The sequence below is a fragment of the Psammomys obesus genome, unplaced genomic scaffold (genome assembly GCF_907164565.1).
Source record: "Psammomys obesus unplaced genomic scaffold, mPsaObe1.curated_primary_1811, whole genome shotgun sequence".
Taxonomy (NCBI): Eukaryota; Metazoa; Chordata; class Mammalia; order Rodentia; family Muridae; genus Psammomys; species Psammomys obesus.
In genome coordinates, this window is record NW_026585895.1 from 23760623 (window position 1) to 23777431 (window position 16809).

Consider the following 16809-nt stretch of genomic DNA (forward strand, 5'->3'; position numbering starts at 1 on the left):
TCCCATACTAAATCTGTGTATTTTGTGAACTACATTTTTGAAAGTTGCAGTATTCGAAGCATAGCTTTGATGTAAATAAATCTACATATGTACAATATATATTTTAACTTGTCCACATGTAACATGTACTGTTAAAGCCATACTCTATGCATAGGAATACAATTTGTACATTAAGTAACACAATGGAATTATTTGATGTAGTTTGAATAGTTCGAATAAAAAAATATAAGAAAGTTTTTTAGGTTACAAAATCCCTCTCCACCCCATATAAATTTATTTTTATTTTTTTTTTCTAAACAGATTAATGGTAGAAATACATTCAGTGACTAGCCAGGTCAGGACTTCCACTTTCTATTGGTGATTTCCTGTCAGATAAGTTCGCTGATTAATAAAACAACTCTCATGACAAATAATTTCTTTTTTTCTAAAATGGTGTTTTAATGTTGAGGATATCATTTGAAAATTAACAGAGCATGCCTGTTCCTGAACCCTGAAATTTTTCAAAAGGATAGTCTTGCCAAATAACGGCTCTTTCTCCAGAAACCGAGGAAGAAGGCTATGGAAAGTTCTAGCAACAGTGATAGTGATTCAGGCACATCGTCAGACACCTCAAGTGAAGGCATTAGCAGTAGTGACTCAGACGATCTGGAAGAGGAAGAGGAAGAAGATCAAAGTATTGAGGAGAGTGAAGAGGATGACTCTGACTCAGAGACTGAAGCACAACACAAAAGTAGCAACCAGGTATTGTTCTGCGCGTGCGCAGGGCTCATCCCCAGTGAGGAGGCAGAGGCTTCATCTTGACTCACAGCCTGGTCAGCTTTTCATACAGAACACTACGTTTAAGGGCATTTGGTTATGTTATAGCGAGCTTTGTGCTATGTCTTTGCCATAAGTGATTAGAATACTTTTTCAAGTATATTACATTTTATTTCCAGGTGCTATTACATGGTATTTCAGACCCGAAAGCGGACGGACAGAAAGCAACTGAAAAAGCCCAGGAAAAAAGAATACACCAGCCATTACCTCTTGTGTCTGAATCCCAGACCCACTCATCATTCCAATCCCAGCAGAAGCAGCCTCAGGTTTTGTCACAGCAGCTTCCATTTATTTTCCAAAGCTCTCAGGCAAAGGAGGGATCTGTGAACAAACACACCAGTGTGATACAGTCGACGGGATTGGTGTCGAATGTGAAACCTTTGTCCTTGGTAAATCAAGCCAAAAAGGAAACCTACAGGAAACTCACAGTTCCTTCTCCCGAAGTACTTAAAGCAGGGAATAAAAATACCTCCGAAGAATCTAGTTCTTTGACCAGTGAATTGCGATCCAAACGGGTAAGCCATGTGTTCTGTACATAAGAGTCTTTCTGCTAGAAACGCGTGGGGCTAGGTTATATGAGTGGGGCACATGCCCAGGGGTGGAGCACAGCACTGGGCTTGATTTTCTTCTCCAGGAGAGGAAACAAGATTTCATGCTGTGGATGAAGCTCAGTGGTAGAGGAAGACCCGGTTTCAGTCTCCTACTTCCCCCCTGAATGTGTTTTCTGGTTTTATGGCCTTGTATGTGCCTGTTTCACCTGCTTCTGAAGGCACTGCTGTGTTGTCAACCCAGCCCCGTCTAACTATATATCTCAGTAGGAGTACGGGATGTTCAATAAGACATGCATTATAGTTATTCTTGTTTAAAATTACTGCCTCTTTATTTTAGTATTTAGTTCTGTGTTGAAGAAATGAACTCTTAACGTCTTCCCTTTAATCTTAGAATTTACAGGTTTTTAAGTGTAAACAGTTTTTAAAATTTCGTTTCCAGCACTGCTACAGTAGTGTATGCCTACTCTCACGCCCGAGGCAGCCACGGTTTGGTCGGTGTGCCTTCTTAACTTTGTGTATCTGTGGTGCGTGTGATTGATAGGCGGGTCAGGCTCCACTTCAAGCTTTTGAGATAGGGTCTCACGTAGAACCTAGAATGAGGTTGGCAGCCCGCCAGCCCAGCGATTCCCCAGCTCCTTCCCTCACCCTACCAGAGTTAGCATTTTGACATCCCGGGGATAGGCGAACATATCCGACTGTTTTTGTGGCATCTACATGTTTGAACTCAGGTCCCTATGTTTGCACAGCCAGCAGCCTTACCTCTGAGCCATCTCCCCAGCTCTGGCTGTTGATTTTTTTAGTGCCAATCTACGTTTACTTGTTAGCTAAGATCATCTGTAAGTATTACTAATGCTGTTAGCTCCATTTATAGGTGATAAACCTGAGATTTATAGAATTAATCTTATGTAACTCAGTTAATTTAAGAAGTCAGTTTTGTATAACAACTCGCACAGGACCACACTGCTCAGTAGTGATATAGTTAGAATCCAAATGTGTGTTATATGTACTAGAATCCTTATTCCTTTTTGTTCATGTGTTTGTTTACATTCTCAGTGATTTTTTTTGGGGTGGGGGGGTATAGGTGCATGTCCATGTGTGTGAATGGATGGATAGATAGACAGACAGACAGACAGAAAAATGAGCCCCGTAACATGTGGAAATCAGTACTCTCAGCTGCCATGATGGTCCTGTGAATCAAAGTCAGGTTGTCAGGCTTACTGGCAGGCCCTGTTATCTGCTATGCCATCTCACCAGCCCTGGAATCCTCATTTTTAACAATATAACAGGCTGCCTTTGTTTTCCAAAAAAAAAAAAAAAAAAAATAGAAGAAGAAAAATCTACTATGTCTCTTTCTATCAATTCCTCTGATGACTTGAATAAGTTTTGAGGTCAAGTTATGAATTAGATTATCTAGGAAAGTTTAAGAAAATTATTTTTCAGAGTAATTAAGTCAGACTCTGCTGTCGTGGACTAGCATATATGACTTTTAAAAAAGCCTCCTAGATCATTGAAATGTGTGGCCAGATTCAATAACCACCAGTCTAAATAGAATGAACAGTACACCAGAGTATGATATCAGACTTTACAAAGTGTCGTCAACATCAGATGACCTACTCTCTAGGAGCAAACTGAATAAATTGAAACTTACACTGTTTGGCTTCAAACTTTTTATCAATTTATTATTTTACTTCCAGATAAATGAACACAGAGCTTTAACAGACCTTACCTTTGTTCCAAATAACTACTTGCTTTCGGTTTCCTACATGTTGCTTTAAATACCTCTATGAAAGAATTCACGTCTGTGGAGATGGATCCCGGTGAGAACACGTGATGCACAAGAAGGGGGACCTGAGTTTGGGTTCTCGGCCCCAACATAAGAAGCCAGACGCGGTCCATGTGTGCAGCCCTACCTCTGTGGGGGGTGGAGACTGGAGGATTGCTTGGGCTCACCAGCTGATAGCCTAGCTCTGGGTTCACCAGGAGATCCTGTCGCAGAGCCTGAAACAACCAAGGAAGTCAGTCACTCGGTGTCTTCCTCTGGCCTCTTGTGTGTGCAGCAGCTCACTAATGTGTACAGACTCACATGTACACCACCCGTGGAGACAGTCAGTTACATGGTATTGGATAGCCATTTAGTAAATGAGTTACATGTTTACGTAATAGGTGAAGTGAAGGTAGGATCTTTACACATGTAGCCCTATTTCTGTACTAAGTCACGTAAAGGAACTATGTAAGACTCAAGTTAAAGTTATTTGCTATATCTAATGAAACTTCAGGGTAAAAGGATTTAAAACAAGCATCGTAACTAAAAATTTATGTGCTCACTCTCTAGAGTTCATCCCAGAAGAATACATAAGCTATTGAAATGATAATAATTAATTGCAAATATTTTATCTGAACAGACATCTTTTTTCTTTGATGTGTGTGTGTGTGTGTGTGCGCGTGTGCGCGCGCGCTGCACATATGAGTGTTATACCTGGTACTTGCAGAAGCATCCAGTCTCCTGGAACTGGAGTTGCATGTGGATTCTGGGAACCAAATCTGAGTCTCCTGCAAGAGCAGCAAGTGCTTGTGACCACTGAGCTTCCTAACCACCTCTCCAGCCCTGCGTGTGGACACGTAGTAGATTCAGCTCGAAATGATGTTATCCGCACACCTTAGTTAGTGTTACAGAACATTCATTCATTTGGTTTTTCATTTTTTAGAGATAAGGTTTCTCTGTGTAGCCTTGGCTAAACTAGACTCACTTTGTAGACCAGGCTGGCCTCAAGCTCACAGAGATCTTCCCGCCTCCGTGAGTGCTGGGTTACAGGTGTGCGTCGGCACACCTGCCTGTGTTTCAGAACATTTCATCAATACTTCTTTTGAAATAGTTTCTTTACAGAGGACTGTAACATATTGACTTTTGTTTATTTTTTTATGACAGTCACTTTTGTTCCATGCTACCTGCTATTAATTCATTGACCTTATCATTAGTCTCATTAGTCTATGAACTTGACTTTTTTTTATCATTGATTCCTTCAGTGCCTACATTGTGAACATGGAATTTAAATTATAAGTTTGATTATAGATAGAGCTGGATAGAATTTGATAGATCTATGTAAGTCAAGGCTGACCTGGGGGATTTTTTTTTTCATTTGTTGAAGATGAGATAACAAAGTACGACCTTAGATGTAGGCCAGCCCCTCAGGCCTATCCCCCATCCACTGCCAGTGGATAGTTGACGCTGTAACACAGCAATTGTAGCCACTAGTTTTATACACTGTCCTAACATCAGAAGAGATAAGACATATACTCTTAAGATTAACTGACAGCAGCTTTGAAATACAAATGCAATAGTCACTGTTTATTCCTGAAACCCTGTGGGTATAAACTTATGGTATGAGAGTCTTTAGAATCACAGCTGCAAGGAGCAGTTGCTGAAAATTGAAATATGAATGAACAGTGTAAACTTTTCTGACATGGAACAGTTCGGCTCAGTATGAGAAGGAAACATGTTTGTAAAAGGTTTATTATATGATAGGTACATTCTAAGAGATGAAACACATTGGATTTTTCCGCCAGAAAATTATATCTTAGTTTTATAAAAATATTTTACTTGAGAATCATAGTATTAACAGAAAAGGGACATAGTGAATAAATAACTAACTAAAGGCTTTGTGAGGTTTTGTATTAGTACGAATGTAGTAGCATTTGATTACAAAGGATTATTTGAATAATTTAATTTTTTCTGTGTAAGTGTTTTGCCTGTATTGACAGAGCTTGTGCACCACATTTGTGCTTGATACCTGAGGCGATCAGAAGAGAACTCAAGTTTTGGGTGATTATGGACCACAATACAAATTCTGGGAACTGTATGCTTGCACTCTGCAAGAGCAACAAGGGCTCCTAATCACTGAGTTATCTCTCCAGTCCCTAATTTTCAAAGTTAAGGTGTATGGTGGCAGACACCCTTAATCCCCTCCCTCGGGAGGCAGAGGCAGGCAGATCTCTCTGATTGGAGACCAGCCTGGTCCTGCCAAAGCAAGAGAATTAGAGGACACTTTAGGTAATGATGAGTCCCAGGGTGACTTGGACTATAGAATGAGATTCTATCTCAAAAGCAAGAATAAACAAGGTTTTCTATGTCAAGTATTCATTAGTAATCTAATCTTAGTCTCAGGTGTGTTTTTAGTTTAGGGTTGTAAGGAATGCTTCAGGAAGACCACAAATGGCAATTCCTGCCTCAGAAATTCACCACAACTGAAGAATTAACTCTTTAAACATTATACATAGAGCTCTGCCTAAACTAAGCAAAATTAGAGAGCCAATTCTTTAGGGCACATGCTGCAATCCTACCTAGAGTTTGGGAATTAGAGGCAGGAAAATCAGGAGTTCAAGGTCAGCCTACCTACATGAATGATACTCTGTCTCAAAAAAGAGGAAAACAAGGCAACAAGTATGTCACTGACTCTCAGTCAGAGAGAGCACCCGGGATGGAGTAGGGAATGCTTCTGACCAAGACAAATGCAGGTGTTCAGAATTGGATTATTGTTAAAATGAGAGCAACAATTAAGAGAGGGGATAGTCAAGAAATACATGAATTTTGAGTGGTCAAAATGAATGCAGGTCTGAATATGTTTAATCTAATCAAGGTTCACCAGCCTGTTGTCATTGCTGACAGTCCTTTTCTAGCCCCTGTACATCGTGGTTTAAGTGTCTCTGTGAGGCTCTGTTCTGATAATAACAGAGGCAAACAAAGTTTGTTTTCTGGCCTGACTCATTTTGTTTTTAACTTATGTCTCACCAGGAACAATATAAGCAGACATTCCCATCTCAAGTGAAGAAACAGGAGACAGCCAAGAGCCTGAAGAAGGTTATTGCAGCTTTGTCCAGTACAAAAGCAACCTCTAGTTCACCAGCACATCCAAAACAACCATTAGAAAACAACCACCCTAACCCATTTTTGACAAATGCACTTTTAGGTAATCACCAACCAAATGGAGTTATTCAAAGTGTCATTCAAGAAGCTCCCTTAGCGCTCACTACCAAAACTAAAGTACAGAGTAAGACTAACGAAAGTGTTGCCAGCAGCAGCCCCTTCTCCTCACCTGTCAACCTGAGCACTAGTGGGAGAAGAACTCCTGGCACACAGACTCCGGCGCTGCCCTCCGCCTCTCCCGTGCTGCACAGCCAGGGGAAGGAGAAAGCGGTAAGCAGCAGCCCAGCCCCCTTGAAAGCGCAGCACCTCCCCCACCCTGCCAAGTCCTTGGTGGAGCAGTTCAGAGGAACGGATTCAGACATTCCGAGCAGTAAAGACTCGGAGGATTCAAATGAGGATGAAGAGGAAGACGATGAGGAAGAAGATGAAGAGGATGATGAAGACGACGAGTCTGATGACAGCCAATCAGGTTATTTTCTGTTTTCAAATTTAAAGTTTGCTTGTCAGTGTATGAACCAAAACGTTTAAAAAAGAATCTTAATTTACATACTTGAAACCATGGACATTCACTGTTTCTTATCGCTGATAAAACATAAAAGTAAGTGATACTGAAATTCTAAGTTAAGTCTTAGTGTCAGTCACCTGGCATTAAATGCCCAAATATAAAGTGGCAATGGGGATGCCTGAATCACACTTTATCACTGCTTTATTCGGGACCACTTATTCACGGTACAGTTGTTATTCCTTTCAAAAGTAATCTGGAGCCAGGTGTCAGTGACACATGCCTTTAATCCCAGCAGAGGGAAGCAGAGGCAGGAGGATCTCTGACTTTGAAGTACCAGAGATACCTTATCTTGAAAACCAAAATTGATGATGATGATGATGATGATGATGATGATAATTTTGAGCCCTGTGTAGTGGCACTCACCTTTAATCGCAGCACTCGGAGGTAGAGCCAGGTGGATCTCTGAGTTTGAGGTCAGCCTGGAATACGGTATTCATAGCTTTTACAAATTAGCTTTATTAACCCCAGTGCAGGCAATAATACCAGAGCAAATAATGGTACCTGGGTGCTGTTGTGGGCACCTCTTTGGTGCGTTCCTGTGTTTACCTAGAGCTTAATTCAGTGTTGTACATCGCTTGCCTATAGGAGTGTGCGCTGCCGTATGTATTAACATGCAGACTTCACGGCCGGGACGGTTTGCCTCCCCCGGCCCATCTTTTGTCCCCCCAGCTGTTTCTGTTTGTGAGTTATCTCTGAGCACGGTTTGTGACTCTCATGAAGCCTGGTGAGGTCTTTACCTGAGTAGAAAAACTACAGCTAAAAAAGCAAAACAAGGAACTAAAACCACTCCCTTGAAAATTGGTTTTTTAATGCAGAAAGAATTGCAGATAGAAAGCTGACGGTAGCTCTAGGAGAGGAAGCTGAGCACAGGAGACGCCAAATACCCTGGGCCCTGTCAGCTTTCCTTCTTCCCTGTGTTTTCGTTATTAAGTTGAAATTAATTTTGAAAGCATTAAGCAGAACTGAAATGTGAATAGTATCATGTGGGAACTATTTTATGATTCAAATGTTAAGTAAAACTGATGGTTTTAAGAGAGATTTGAGGAACTGTAGTCTCCATAACACTTTACTCAAATAGCTTATAAAATAGTAATCTTAACATCCATACTTCCTCTTGGGAAATGGCGTTCTTGAATCCTAAGTCGCAAATACTGACTCCCAAATACTCCCGTAGGTGCAAACTGCAGGTGGTTGGTCATGACCTAGCTGTAATGTAGTGCTTGTAATGTAGTGCTGCTCTCCTTCCCAGAATCAGATACTAATTCAGAATCAGATTCGGAGGCCTCGGAAGACGACGATGAGAAAGACCAGGAGGAATCAGATAGTGACACCGAAGGAGAGAAAGCCGCTGCAAACCTGAATCAGACAAGCTCATCGGCCAAAAGCCCCCCTGTCAGCCTCACAGCTCCCTCGACTCCGCACAACCTCCACATAGCAGTAACCCCCGGCTCGGCCCCCGCCGCCCTGTGTGCTGAGCCCCCGTCTCCTGCTTTTCTCGGCACTTCTTCTTCCACACTCACGGCCAGCCCGCACTCTGGTACCTACACTTTATTCTTACCGATGTAAAGGGAAAGTCAGACTGCAGCGCGGATTGCCGCCTGCATTGCTGGAGAGAACCTCATTGTCATCGTATTTTGCATCTGGATTTTAAACTGGCTAAGAAAAGATATACTCCTTTGCCTGATATTTTAATCTTTTCCCTGTGATTTCTGTTTTATCACTATAATTGATGACCCCTCTTGACTTTTGAATGTTTTCTTGTTTTATGTTCATCCTTTCTGTTAGTATAGAATTTAATTTAGACTTGGATTTTTTTGTGTGTGTGCTTTGTGTGAAATATTCATTTGGATAACGAAATGCCTGCCCACTCACTGTATAGTCCAGTTTTTTTATTTTTTATTTTTTTGGCCTGCCCACTCACTGTATAGTTCAGTTTTTTTATTTTTTATTTTTTTAGTGAACAGCATTCTAAAGTCTATAACATTATCTTTTTATAAATTTGATTATAAACTTCTAGGCATTTTCATTAAGAAAATTCCTACACTTAGCAATCTGGTATTGTTACTCTATATTCTCATTCCAGAACTAAAAAAATATGGGTTGTGTATATAAACTATTTTGCTTCTGTTTTATTTATTTTACTCTCATTGGCACTTTCAAATTTTTGCCTTTATTTTCAACAAAAAGCCATTGTCCCACTTATTTAATATTTGTAATTGTAAAACCTACATTATGCCTTTAAAAATGTACATATAACCACAATCCTCTTCCTGTGTGGTTTTGGTTAATTGAAGGCCTGGTACTGTTTTATTCTGTAGATATATATGCACATAGAAATGAAATTGTCTTTACATAGTTGAGCCAAATTTGAAAATTTGTAGCATCTGTATGAACAGTCATAGACCGCCAAAGAAGACAGTGTGTGGGTTTCCAAGACCTCTGTCAGCTCTTTCCCTCCCTATTGGCTTTTCTGCTAATGATGAGTAAGAGAAAGGCCGTGCAGCTCTAGTGTTGGGGAGAACTCCCAGCATCTGTGCTCAGCCCACAGAGGGAAAACTTGTCTAGGTACGTAGTAGGCACTGGAAGTAGCGTGCTTTTCACAACTATATGAATAATCTCATTAGGACTTTAAAAGATCAATTTCTGAACTGTCAGAAAACTGTTCCTGTCCATTTGAGTGCTTCACCTGCTGCCTGACTTTTCTTACAGGTCCATCCAAACGGAGAAGAGCGCCAGATGAACGCGAGCTTCGTCTTCCTGTGGAATATGGGTAAGGAACAGAGGGCCTCCGCAGTCCACGCACGCTTTGTCTGTACGTGGTCTCCTCTCGCCTCTCCACGTTATAGTGGAGAAGAAGAGCTATGATAAACGGCAAAATATTAACTTACCAAAAACTCATCCTATGAAGGTATTGCAGGGTTGGGAAGGGCTCATGTGCCTGGAATGAACCAGCAGCCAGACACTGTCAAAAGAAAAGAGTGATATTCTCAGAAGGCTCCCAAGACAGAAATAAGGGACAGGGAAAGATGCCAGGGGAAAGGCAGACGTACTCAAGGAGATTCCTTTAACTGGGTCTTGTAACAGTTTGGACAGGGTGCTCGGGGCCCTAGACACAGAGGAAAGTGTGTGCTCTTCGTACTTGGAGCTTTCGGCGTTCTACAACTGGTGTTCGCTACTCAGATGTCTTAAGTCCTCAAAATAATTCCAGCTGTGATTTCTGTAAAACTTGACAGTTTCGTGTTAGCTAAAAATCTAAATCATTTTAATGATAGACGTATTTCAGTTGTATGATTACGTGTTTATTTTTGTTTTCATTTCTTAATGTTTTCTGAAGAGTATGTGCAACTGTTTTCAACTTTTGAAAGGCTCTCTTAATTAAAATCAAGTATCTTGTAACACCCCTTTCTGTCATATGTAGCTGGCAGAGAGAGACAAGAGTGAGAAACTTTGGTGGGCGCCTTCAGGGAGAAGTGGCGTATTATGCTCCGTGTGGAAAGAAGCTGAGGCAGTACCCCGAGGTAATAAAGGTAAATACCTTCCCCACAAACCGTACATTTGGCTCTGATTAAGCATGCTAATGCAGGGGGAAAACGCACTGCTTTCTCAGAGGAACTTCCTTGGTCAGAATGATCTCTTGTATGGGTCTAATATGTTTAACCCAAATAGCTCTCCTAAATGTTGGCTCTTTATGGAATATGCAAACCATAATCTCCTGAAAGCTAGCTGCACCTCAAAGCTGGCTTGTAACATTAAGAACTAAGGTGGAAATGGGATTTTGTTCAGCATCTCAGCAGAAGCGGAATGGTGGATATCACAAAGGGCCATTTCAGCTTTGGTATAAAACTAAGTGTGGGTGACTTCTGAAGCCAGAGATGGACCCCAGCATCTGCCTGATTCCAGCATCCTCCCCCCTCTCCTCCCAGTTCACCCTTAGCCCTTCCTTTGCCAGTCCCCCCACCCCTTTCTCAGAGAAGGGGAGGCCACCAAGAGTACCACCCCACCCCAGCACCTGAACTTGCAGCAGGGCTACGGGCTTCCTCTCCCACTGAGGCCTGAGGAGGCAGCCCAGCCCAGGGGAAGGGCCAGGATCTGCCTTTTAAAGAAGTCTTTGAATCAAAAAGTAGTACCGTAACCTAAATGAAGGAACTCCCTCTGCATTCTAGAGGGTTACCTTTCTTAACACAATGCTCTGATGGCCTCAGTGAGGCTTCAGTCAACAAAGAGCTTTTGCTGTAGTGATGTTTTCATATTTAAGTAAGGTCATTCCTGCTTATTAATTGAATCATCAGTTTTTTACCTTATAAAGTATAAAAAATCTGCATTGTTAGCATGACGTTTTACCCCAGATAGGTAAAACAGTTTCAGAAAAGCCAGTCTGAATAGGCAGTTCATAAGATACTATAAGGAGAGTTTGAAAACCACACGGCTTGGGGACAGGATCTGGTCCATCTGATCACACCACATGTGTGATCTGTTTGTTTACTTTTTTTTTTTTTAATTTGGGAAGTAGAGATCCTTAGTATTAGGTAAGTGGAATTTCTAATGTTTTACAGGAATTGCTTTTAAATTGATTTTGCACATTTCTGAACATATCACCACAGTTCGCGTTGAACTTGTGAATTAAATATACAACCTTACATTCACTTTCCCAAAACTGGCTTCAAGAAAGCCTCATCCATGTGTTGTCTCCTTGGAGACTGTCTCTTCACATTAATTTCCCTGTAAATGCTTATTACATCCTTGGTACCTTTACCAGCCCTGTTGAAAGAGTCTCTGATTTAGGGAGAGAGGAGACATAGATTTTTGGTATGGCTGAGTGAGTAGTTTTGTCTTGCCAAACAATAAAATAATGTCTGTTTTCCTTCAGTTACTTTATTTATCATATAGAGGCAATTATAATAATATTTCTACCTTGTGGAATTATGGCAAAGTCAAAACGAGATAATATGCTAAAAAATGTTCCAAATAGATTCAAATGCTCAGCAAAGTAAAGCAGATACTTGTTTTCTTGATTGAACCTCTTTTTCCTCTTTGGGCCATTTATAAGGCACAGAAATGTTTTTGTTGTGCTTTGGTTTTTTTATTTGTTCTTTTTGTTTGTTTTATTTTGTTTTGAGACAGGGTTTCTCTATGTAACAGTCCTGGCTGTCCTAGATTGGTTTGTAAACCAGGCTGGCCTCAACCTCACAGAGATCCACCTGCCTTTGCCTCCTGAGTGCTGGCCTCAAAGGCGGGTGTCATCACGCCCGGTGTGCTTTGGAGTTTGGAGACAGGATTTCTCTGTGTAGTCCTGCATGTCCTGCAACTCACTCTCTTTTCTTTTCTTTCTTTCTCACCACCCCCTCCCCCCCGCCCTTTTCTGGAACTAACAGTTTCTTTGTGAAAAAGCAGGCATTTCCATCTTGGCTTAGACTTCAGTGCAGGAAGTTAGATTTCTCAGAGGATTAAACATTGCCTCAGTAAGTCAGAGCTGTGAATGAGTGAGTGAGTGTGTGAGTCAACCAATGAACCAGTGAATGAGTGAGCAGGCTCGCTGGCGCTGAAGATTCTGGAAATGTGCTCTTTGCATGTATACCACATTACCCACTTCCCATTGGCCCAGCGAGTAACGTGCTGTGTTCAGCACAACTGTCTCTTTACTGCTCATTATACAAAACAAAACAAAAAATTGTTTGACTTCTGTATAGAAATATATTACAGCGCTGGAGAGACGGCTCAGTGGTCAAGAGCACTGTCTGCTCTTCAGACGTCCTGTGTTCAATTCCCAGCAAATACATGGTGGCCAGTAACCATCTATACTGGGATCTGATGCTCTCTTCTATCATGTAGGAGTAAATGCATATAGGACACTCATACACTAAAGAAAACAAATCTTTAAAAAAAAAAGAAATATATTACAGGGTTTCTTATATTGACCCGTGTATTTTTGAGACAAGGTTTCTCTGTATAGCCTTTGCTGTCTTGGAACTCACTCTGTAGACAGGCTGGCCTCCTGCCTCTGTCTCCCAAATGCTAGGATTAAAAGTGTGTCCAGCTTTTGAATTTTTTTGTTTGTTTGAGACAGGGTTTCTCTCTGTAGTTTTGGCTGTGCTAGAACTCTCTTTGTAGACCAGGCTGGCCTCGAACTCATAGAGAGCCACCTGCTTCTGCCTCTGGAATGGTGGTGTTAAAGGCGTGTACCATGATCCCTGGCTTTTAACTTATTTTTTAAAATTAAAATCTATTTCAACTTAGTTTGTCACAATTTTTTTTAAATCTTAGTGAGCCACAGTATTTTAAAATATACTCCCTGAATACTAGTTTAGTTTTTTAGTCACAAACATTTTAGAAATATTTTATTTTTAATCATTGTTTTATATATCAGATTTTTATTTATAACAGAATCATCTTTATTTTTTTTTAATTCAGTAGATTTTTGCTCTGAGGGGAAAGCTAATTGCCATTCAATACATGAAGGATTTTTGGTATTTTATCAATAATAATTAGACCTAATCTATACAGCCTCATTACACAGAGCAGAATGTTCTTTGATATTCATTCACTTTTTATTAAACACAATCAATGTTCTTCCAAATATAGAGTGTCTTGTTGAAATCAATTTCAGTTAAGAACTTAGATGGGTTACTGAGACTGTATCATGTTCAGCTCACAACATTTCAGAGAGCACACAGGGAAGATAACACAATTCTGAGATCATTTTTTAGTTCAGAAAAGATTAGTAAGTTAAATTCATTTTAATTTACTTTCAGAGAGCTATAATTAAAAGTATCCAAGAAAATGTTTTACTTAATGAATTAGAAATGTTCATGCTGTCAAATTTTTTATAGGTGCAAAGCCATTTGTATTTCTATATATTGTGTCATAGGTTTAAGCATAGGATTAATTGGATTAATTTATATAATTATGTAAGAATTTTCTGTGAAAATTATCAGAGGTGATCATTTAGTTAGAGTAACTGGCGTGGAAGAAATTCTTGGTTTGTTTAGTGATGAAAACAAACAAATCTAAACCAGAAGCTTCTTACTCCACTTCTCAAACTTGAGCTCAGCTCCCATCTGGCCTTACATTTCAGAGCTGGGTCTCTGCAGACTTTCCTGTTGGCCATGTTTTGTCCTGGGCTTCTCATTGAGTCCCTGGAAGGCAGGGTGTTCCCATGGTTACAGTCATAGACAGTGTGAGCTCTGACTTCTTGGCTAATTTCTTCTTGCCAGGAAGATCGCTTTTGGATTTATGGTCCCAGCCACCATGGCATGGCAGTAGGAATGCCCCGGGTTATGATCACCAGTGCCCTTTGTGATGAAACTTTCACAGTTTTCACACCTCTTTCCCAGGTTTCTGAACTTTTCAGTTCAACAGTAGCCAGCAAGTACAAAGTAGGAAGGAAATTTGATTAGCCAACTTCTTGGAGGATATAAGATACTGTTTGGCACAAATGCATTCCTGTCAAGCAATAGTAGCTGTCTTTGTGTATAATATTTCTAATTTTATGCATATACCAGAAGAAGTATAGTATGACACTGTGTGCCTGCAGTCCCAGCAGTGGATAAAAAAAGGAGGGAAGAATTACAGATTTGAGGACATCCTTGTCTGCATGTTGGGTCTGTGTCTTAAAACAATAACAACAACAAAAATCCAAAACATGGAAAAATAAAAATACATCAGAATTGATAATGGCTTTAATTCATCATGATAGAACATATTTTTAAAGGTTTTTGTTGTTGTTGCTTTTCTGTGTTCTAAAATTTACTTGAATTAAATACAGAATGTGGAAAATATTTTCCCCAAATAATATGTCTGTACCTTATAATGCAACAAAGCTAAGAATTTGTTGTTCTTCAAATGCAGAACGATCGAATACAAGGATTTTAGATGCTACATGTGTGATATATGCATTTGGTGTTTAAGAGCAAATCAATGCTTTATGTTCAAATTTACTGTCATTTTACCTACTCTCAAATTGACAGCTTTCCTTGGGAATTTTTTACATTGCATTTTTATCTTTTCTTTTATGACATGCCCAGGAAACACCAATTGTTAGTTCTAATTTTATTTAAAGCATTTCTATATTGAAAAATAGTTCAAAACTCTGTATCATAGAAAGCTTAAAAGATAGTTTCTGCCAGAAAGTAATGAAATGACAAAAACATTATTCTGTAAAAGTTAACCATTTTTATTTAGTATTCATGAACTTAGGGTAGTAATTATATATGTATTTGAAAAAGCAAACGTTTGTTGGAAATAATGATTGTGTACATTACAAGGTATGTCAAAGTTCAAGTGAAGAGTGACAGCATAATGGGTATCTTTCATACAGCTACAGCAGACACTGGTAATTCAAGGGAAGTAGGCTATGGAAGGAAGGAGACTACACAAGCTTTTATTCCTTTTATTCATTACGTTTGTTTGAGTTCGCAGATATGGGGAGAGCTCGGTAGGCTCAGTGACTGGTTAGCACTGTGCTGGGGAGGTTTCAGAGGCTCTTACCAGCTCCTGTCAACACCATGATTTTAGGGATGACTGACTTCTGAAGGCAGGCCCTGTCAGCCAGCTGCCTCCGACCCGGTGCCTGCCAGTTGTGCCTTCTCGCTGCTTTCTTGGAAAGGATGCCAATAGATTTATCTCTACAGAATTCTGTTCCATTGCATCATAAGAAATTTGTTGGTCCTTACGTTTGTCATCATTTTTATTTTCTTTATTGGTTTTAGTTACCAAAGTAATAGAAAATGTTTATGCTGACTTGGTTTTGGTACGTTTGGAAAAGCTCCTTTCTCCTGTCCGTGTTGGCCTCTAGGAGTACCAGAAGTCGCCCTAGTGACACGTCACAGCTTTGACAAGGAGTTTTTTAAACTATCCGCATTCTGAAAAGCAGCTGTGTGGATTGTAATAGATGAGGTATTTAATTAAGAATAACTTTTTTAAAAGATTCCATATTTTCACCAAGTAAGTTCAGAGGCATTTAGGATGTTAAATGTCTTCTCTAACTTAATGTAAGGAAGAAACAAAACAAAAAACACAAAGAGTTCCCCAGAAAGGGAGGACAAAATAGGGAAAGATGTATACAAAGCAGAAGTAAGTAGTTACACATGATTCAGAAACTTTCTGAGATTGGGTTTGAAGGATTCTATTTAATGGCATAATGCCATAAGAAAAGTAAAATGTGTTTCTTTTAAAAAATAGCCAGTTTTTTCAATCGCTTTATAAATATTTATGACTAACAGTGTTACCCAATTTTCCCCAAAGACATTTTTTTCCACAAAGGAAATTGTGAATATGCCTGTTGCTGTAGGAATGAAGTTGAAAAGTCTAAATTTGAAGAAAAAAACAAAATAGCACATTAAGATGTGAATTACAAAGAAGTGTATTACCTGGTGGATTTCATAGCAATCTGCCAGGAAAGGGCTCTTCTGGTGAAAGAAAAAGGAGCCATTGTAATAATTAGGGCAACACATGGTCTTAGTCACAATGATAGTGATGGCGATAATTTTAAATTAAGTAAAGAACAAAAGATTGGGAGTCAACAACCAGAGTTCTAATCCAGCTCTGCTGTTAACTGCCACCCCTGTGCAAGCTAGCCTGGACACACACAGGCTCTGGGAACATGAGCGATCAGCACGGACAGGGGAGGAGTCTGGGGATTTATGTCACTGATTTACCAGGTAGGATTTTAGTGGCTAAAAGTAAGTAAGTCCAAGTGTGTAGCTACTAAACGTCATTCTGAGTCACTTTAAACTCATTTCTTCTTTCCATGTGCTTTTTTCCCCTCCTAAACTGAGCCCAGAAGTCACGCATGAAGTTGTGATGTCGGGGGTCACCTGTTTTGGTCAGTGGGACGGCATGATCAACTGTGTGGAGATAACTGTATCAAACTACACCTTCCTGCACTGTGTGTAAGGGGTGACACCCATCTTCTCCCAGAGAAAGCTATTTTTGGACTTTTATAGCTCTTAAAATGCTAC

The 16809-nt window shown here is 40.0% G+C and overlaps 1 protein-coding gene across 12 annotated transcripts in view; it reads left to right on the forward strand.

Moving 5' to 3' along the window:
• The window catches only part of Baz2b (bromodomain adjacent to zinc finger domain 2B), a 215322-nt gene that overhangs the window by 149256 nt on the left and 49257 nt on the right, over positions 1–16809 (forward strand). For 10 of the 12 annotated variants that reach the window (XM_055600961.1, XM_055600969.1, XM_055600966.1 and 7 more), the window contains 6 exons: positions 541–741; positions 936–1331; positions 6157–6757; positions 8103–8390; positions 9563–9623; positions 10272–10380. In XM_055600961.1, coding sequence (XP_055456936.1) covers positions 541–741; positions 936–1331; positions 6157–6757; positions 8103–8390; positions 9563–9623; positions 10272–10380 — 1656 coding nt within the window. The remainder of the gene's footprint in view (positions 1–540; positions 742–935; positions 1332–6156; positions 6758–8102; positions 8391–9562; positions 9624–10271; positions 10381–16809) is intronic. The other 2 variants (XM_055600967.1, XM_055600974.1) reach the window with 2 other exon arrangements.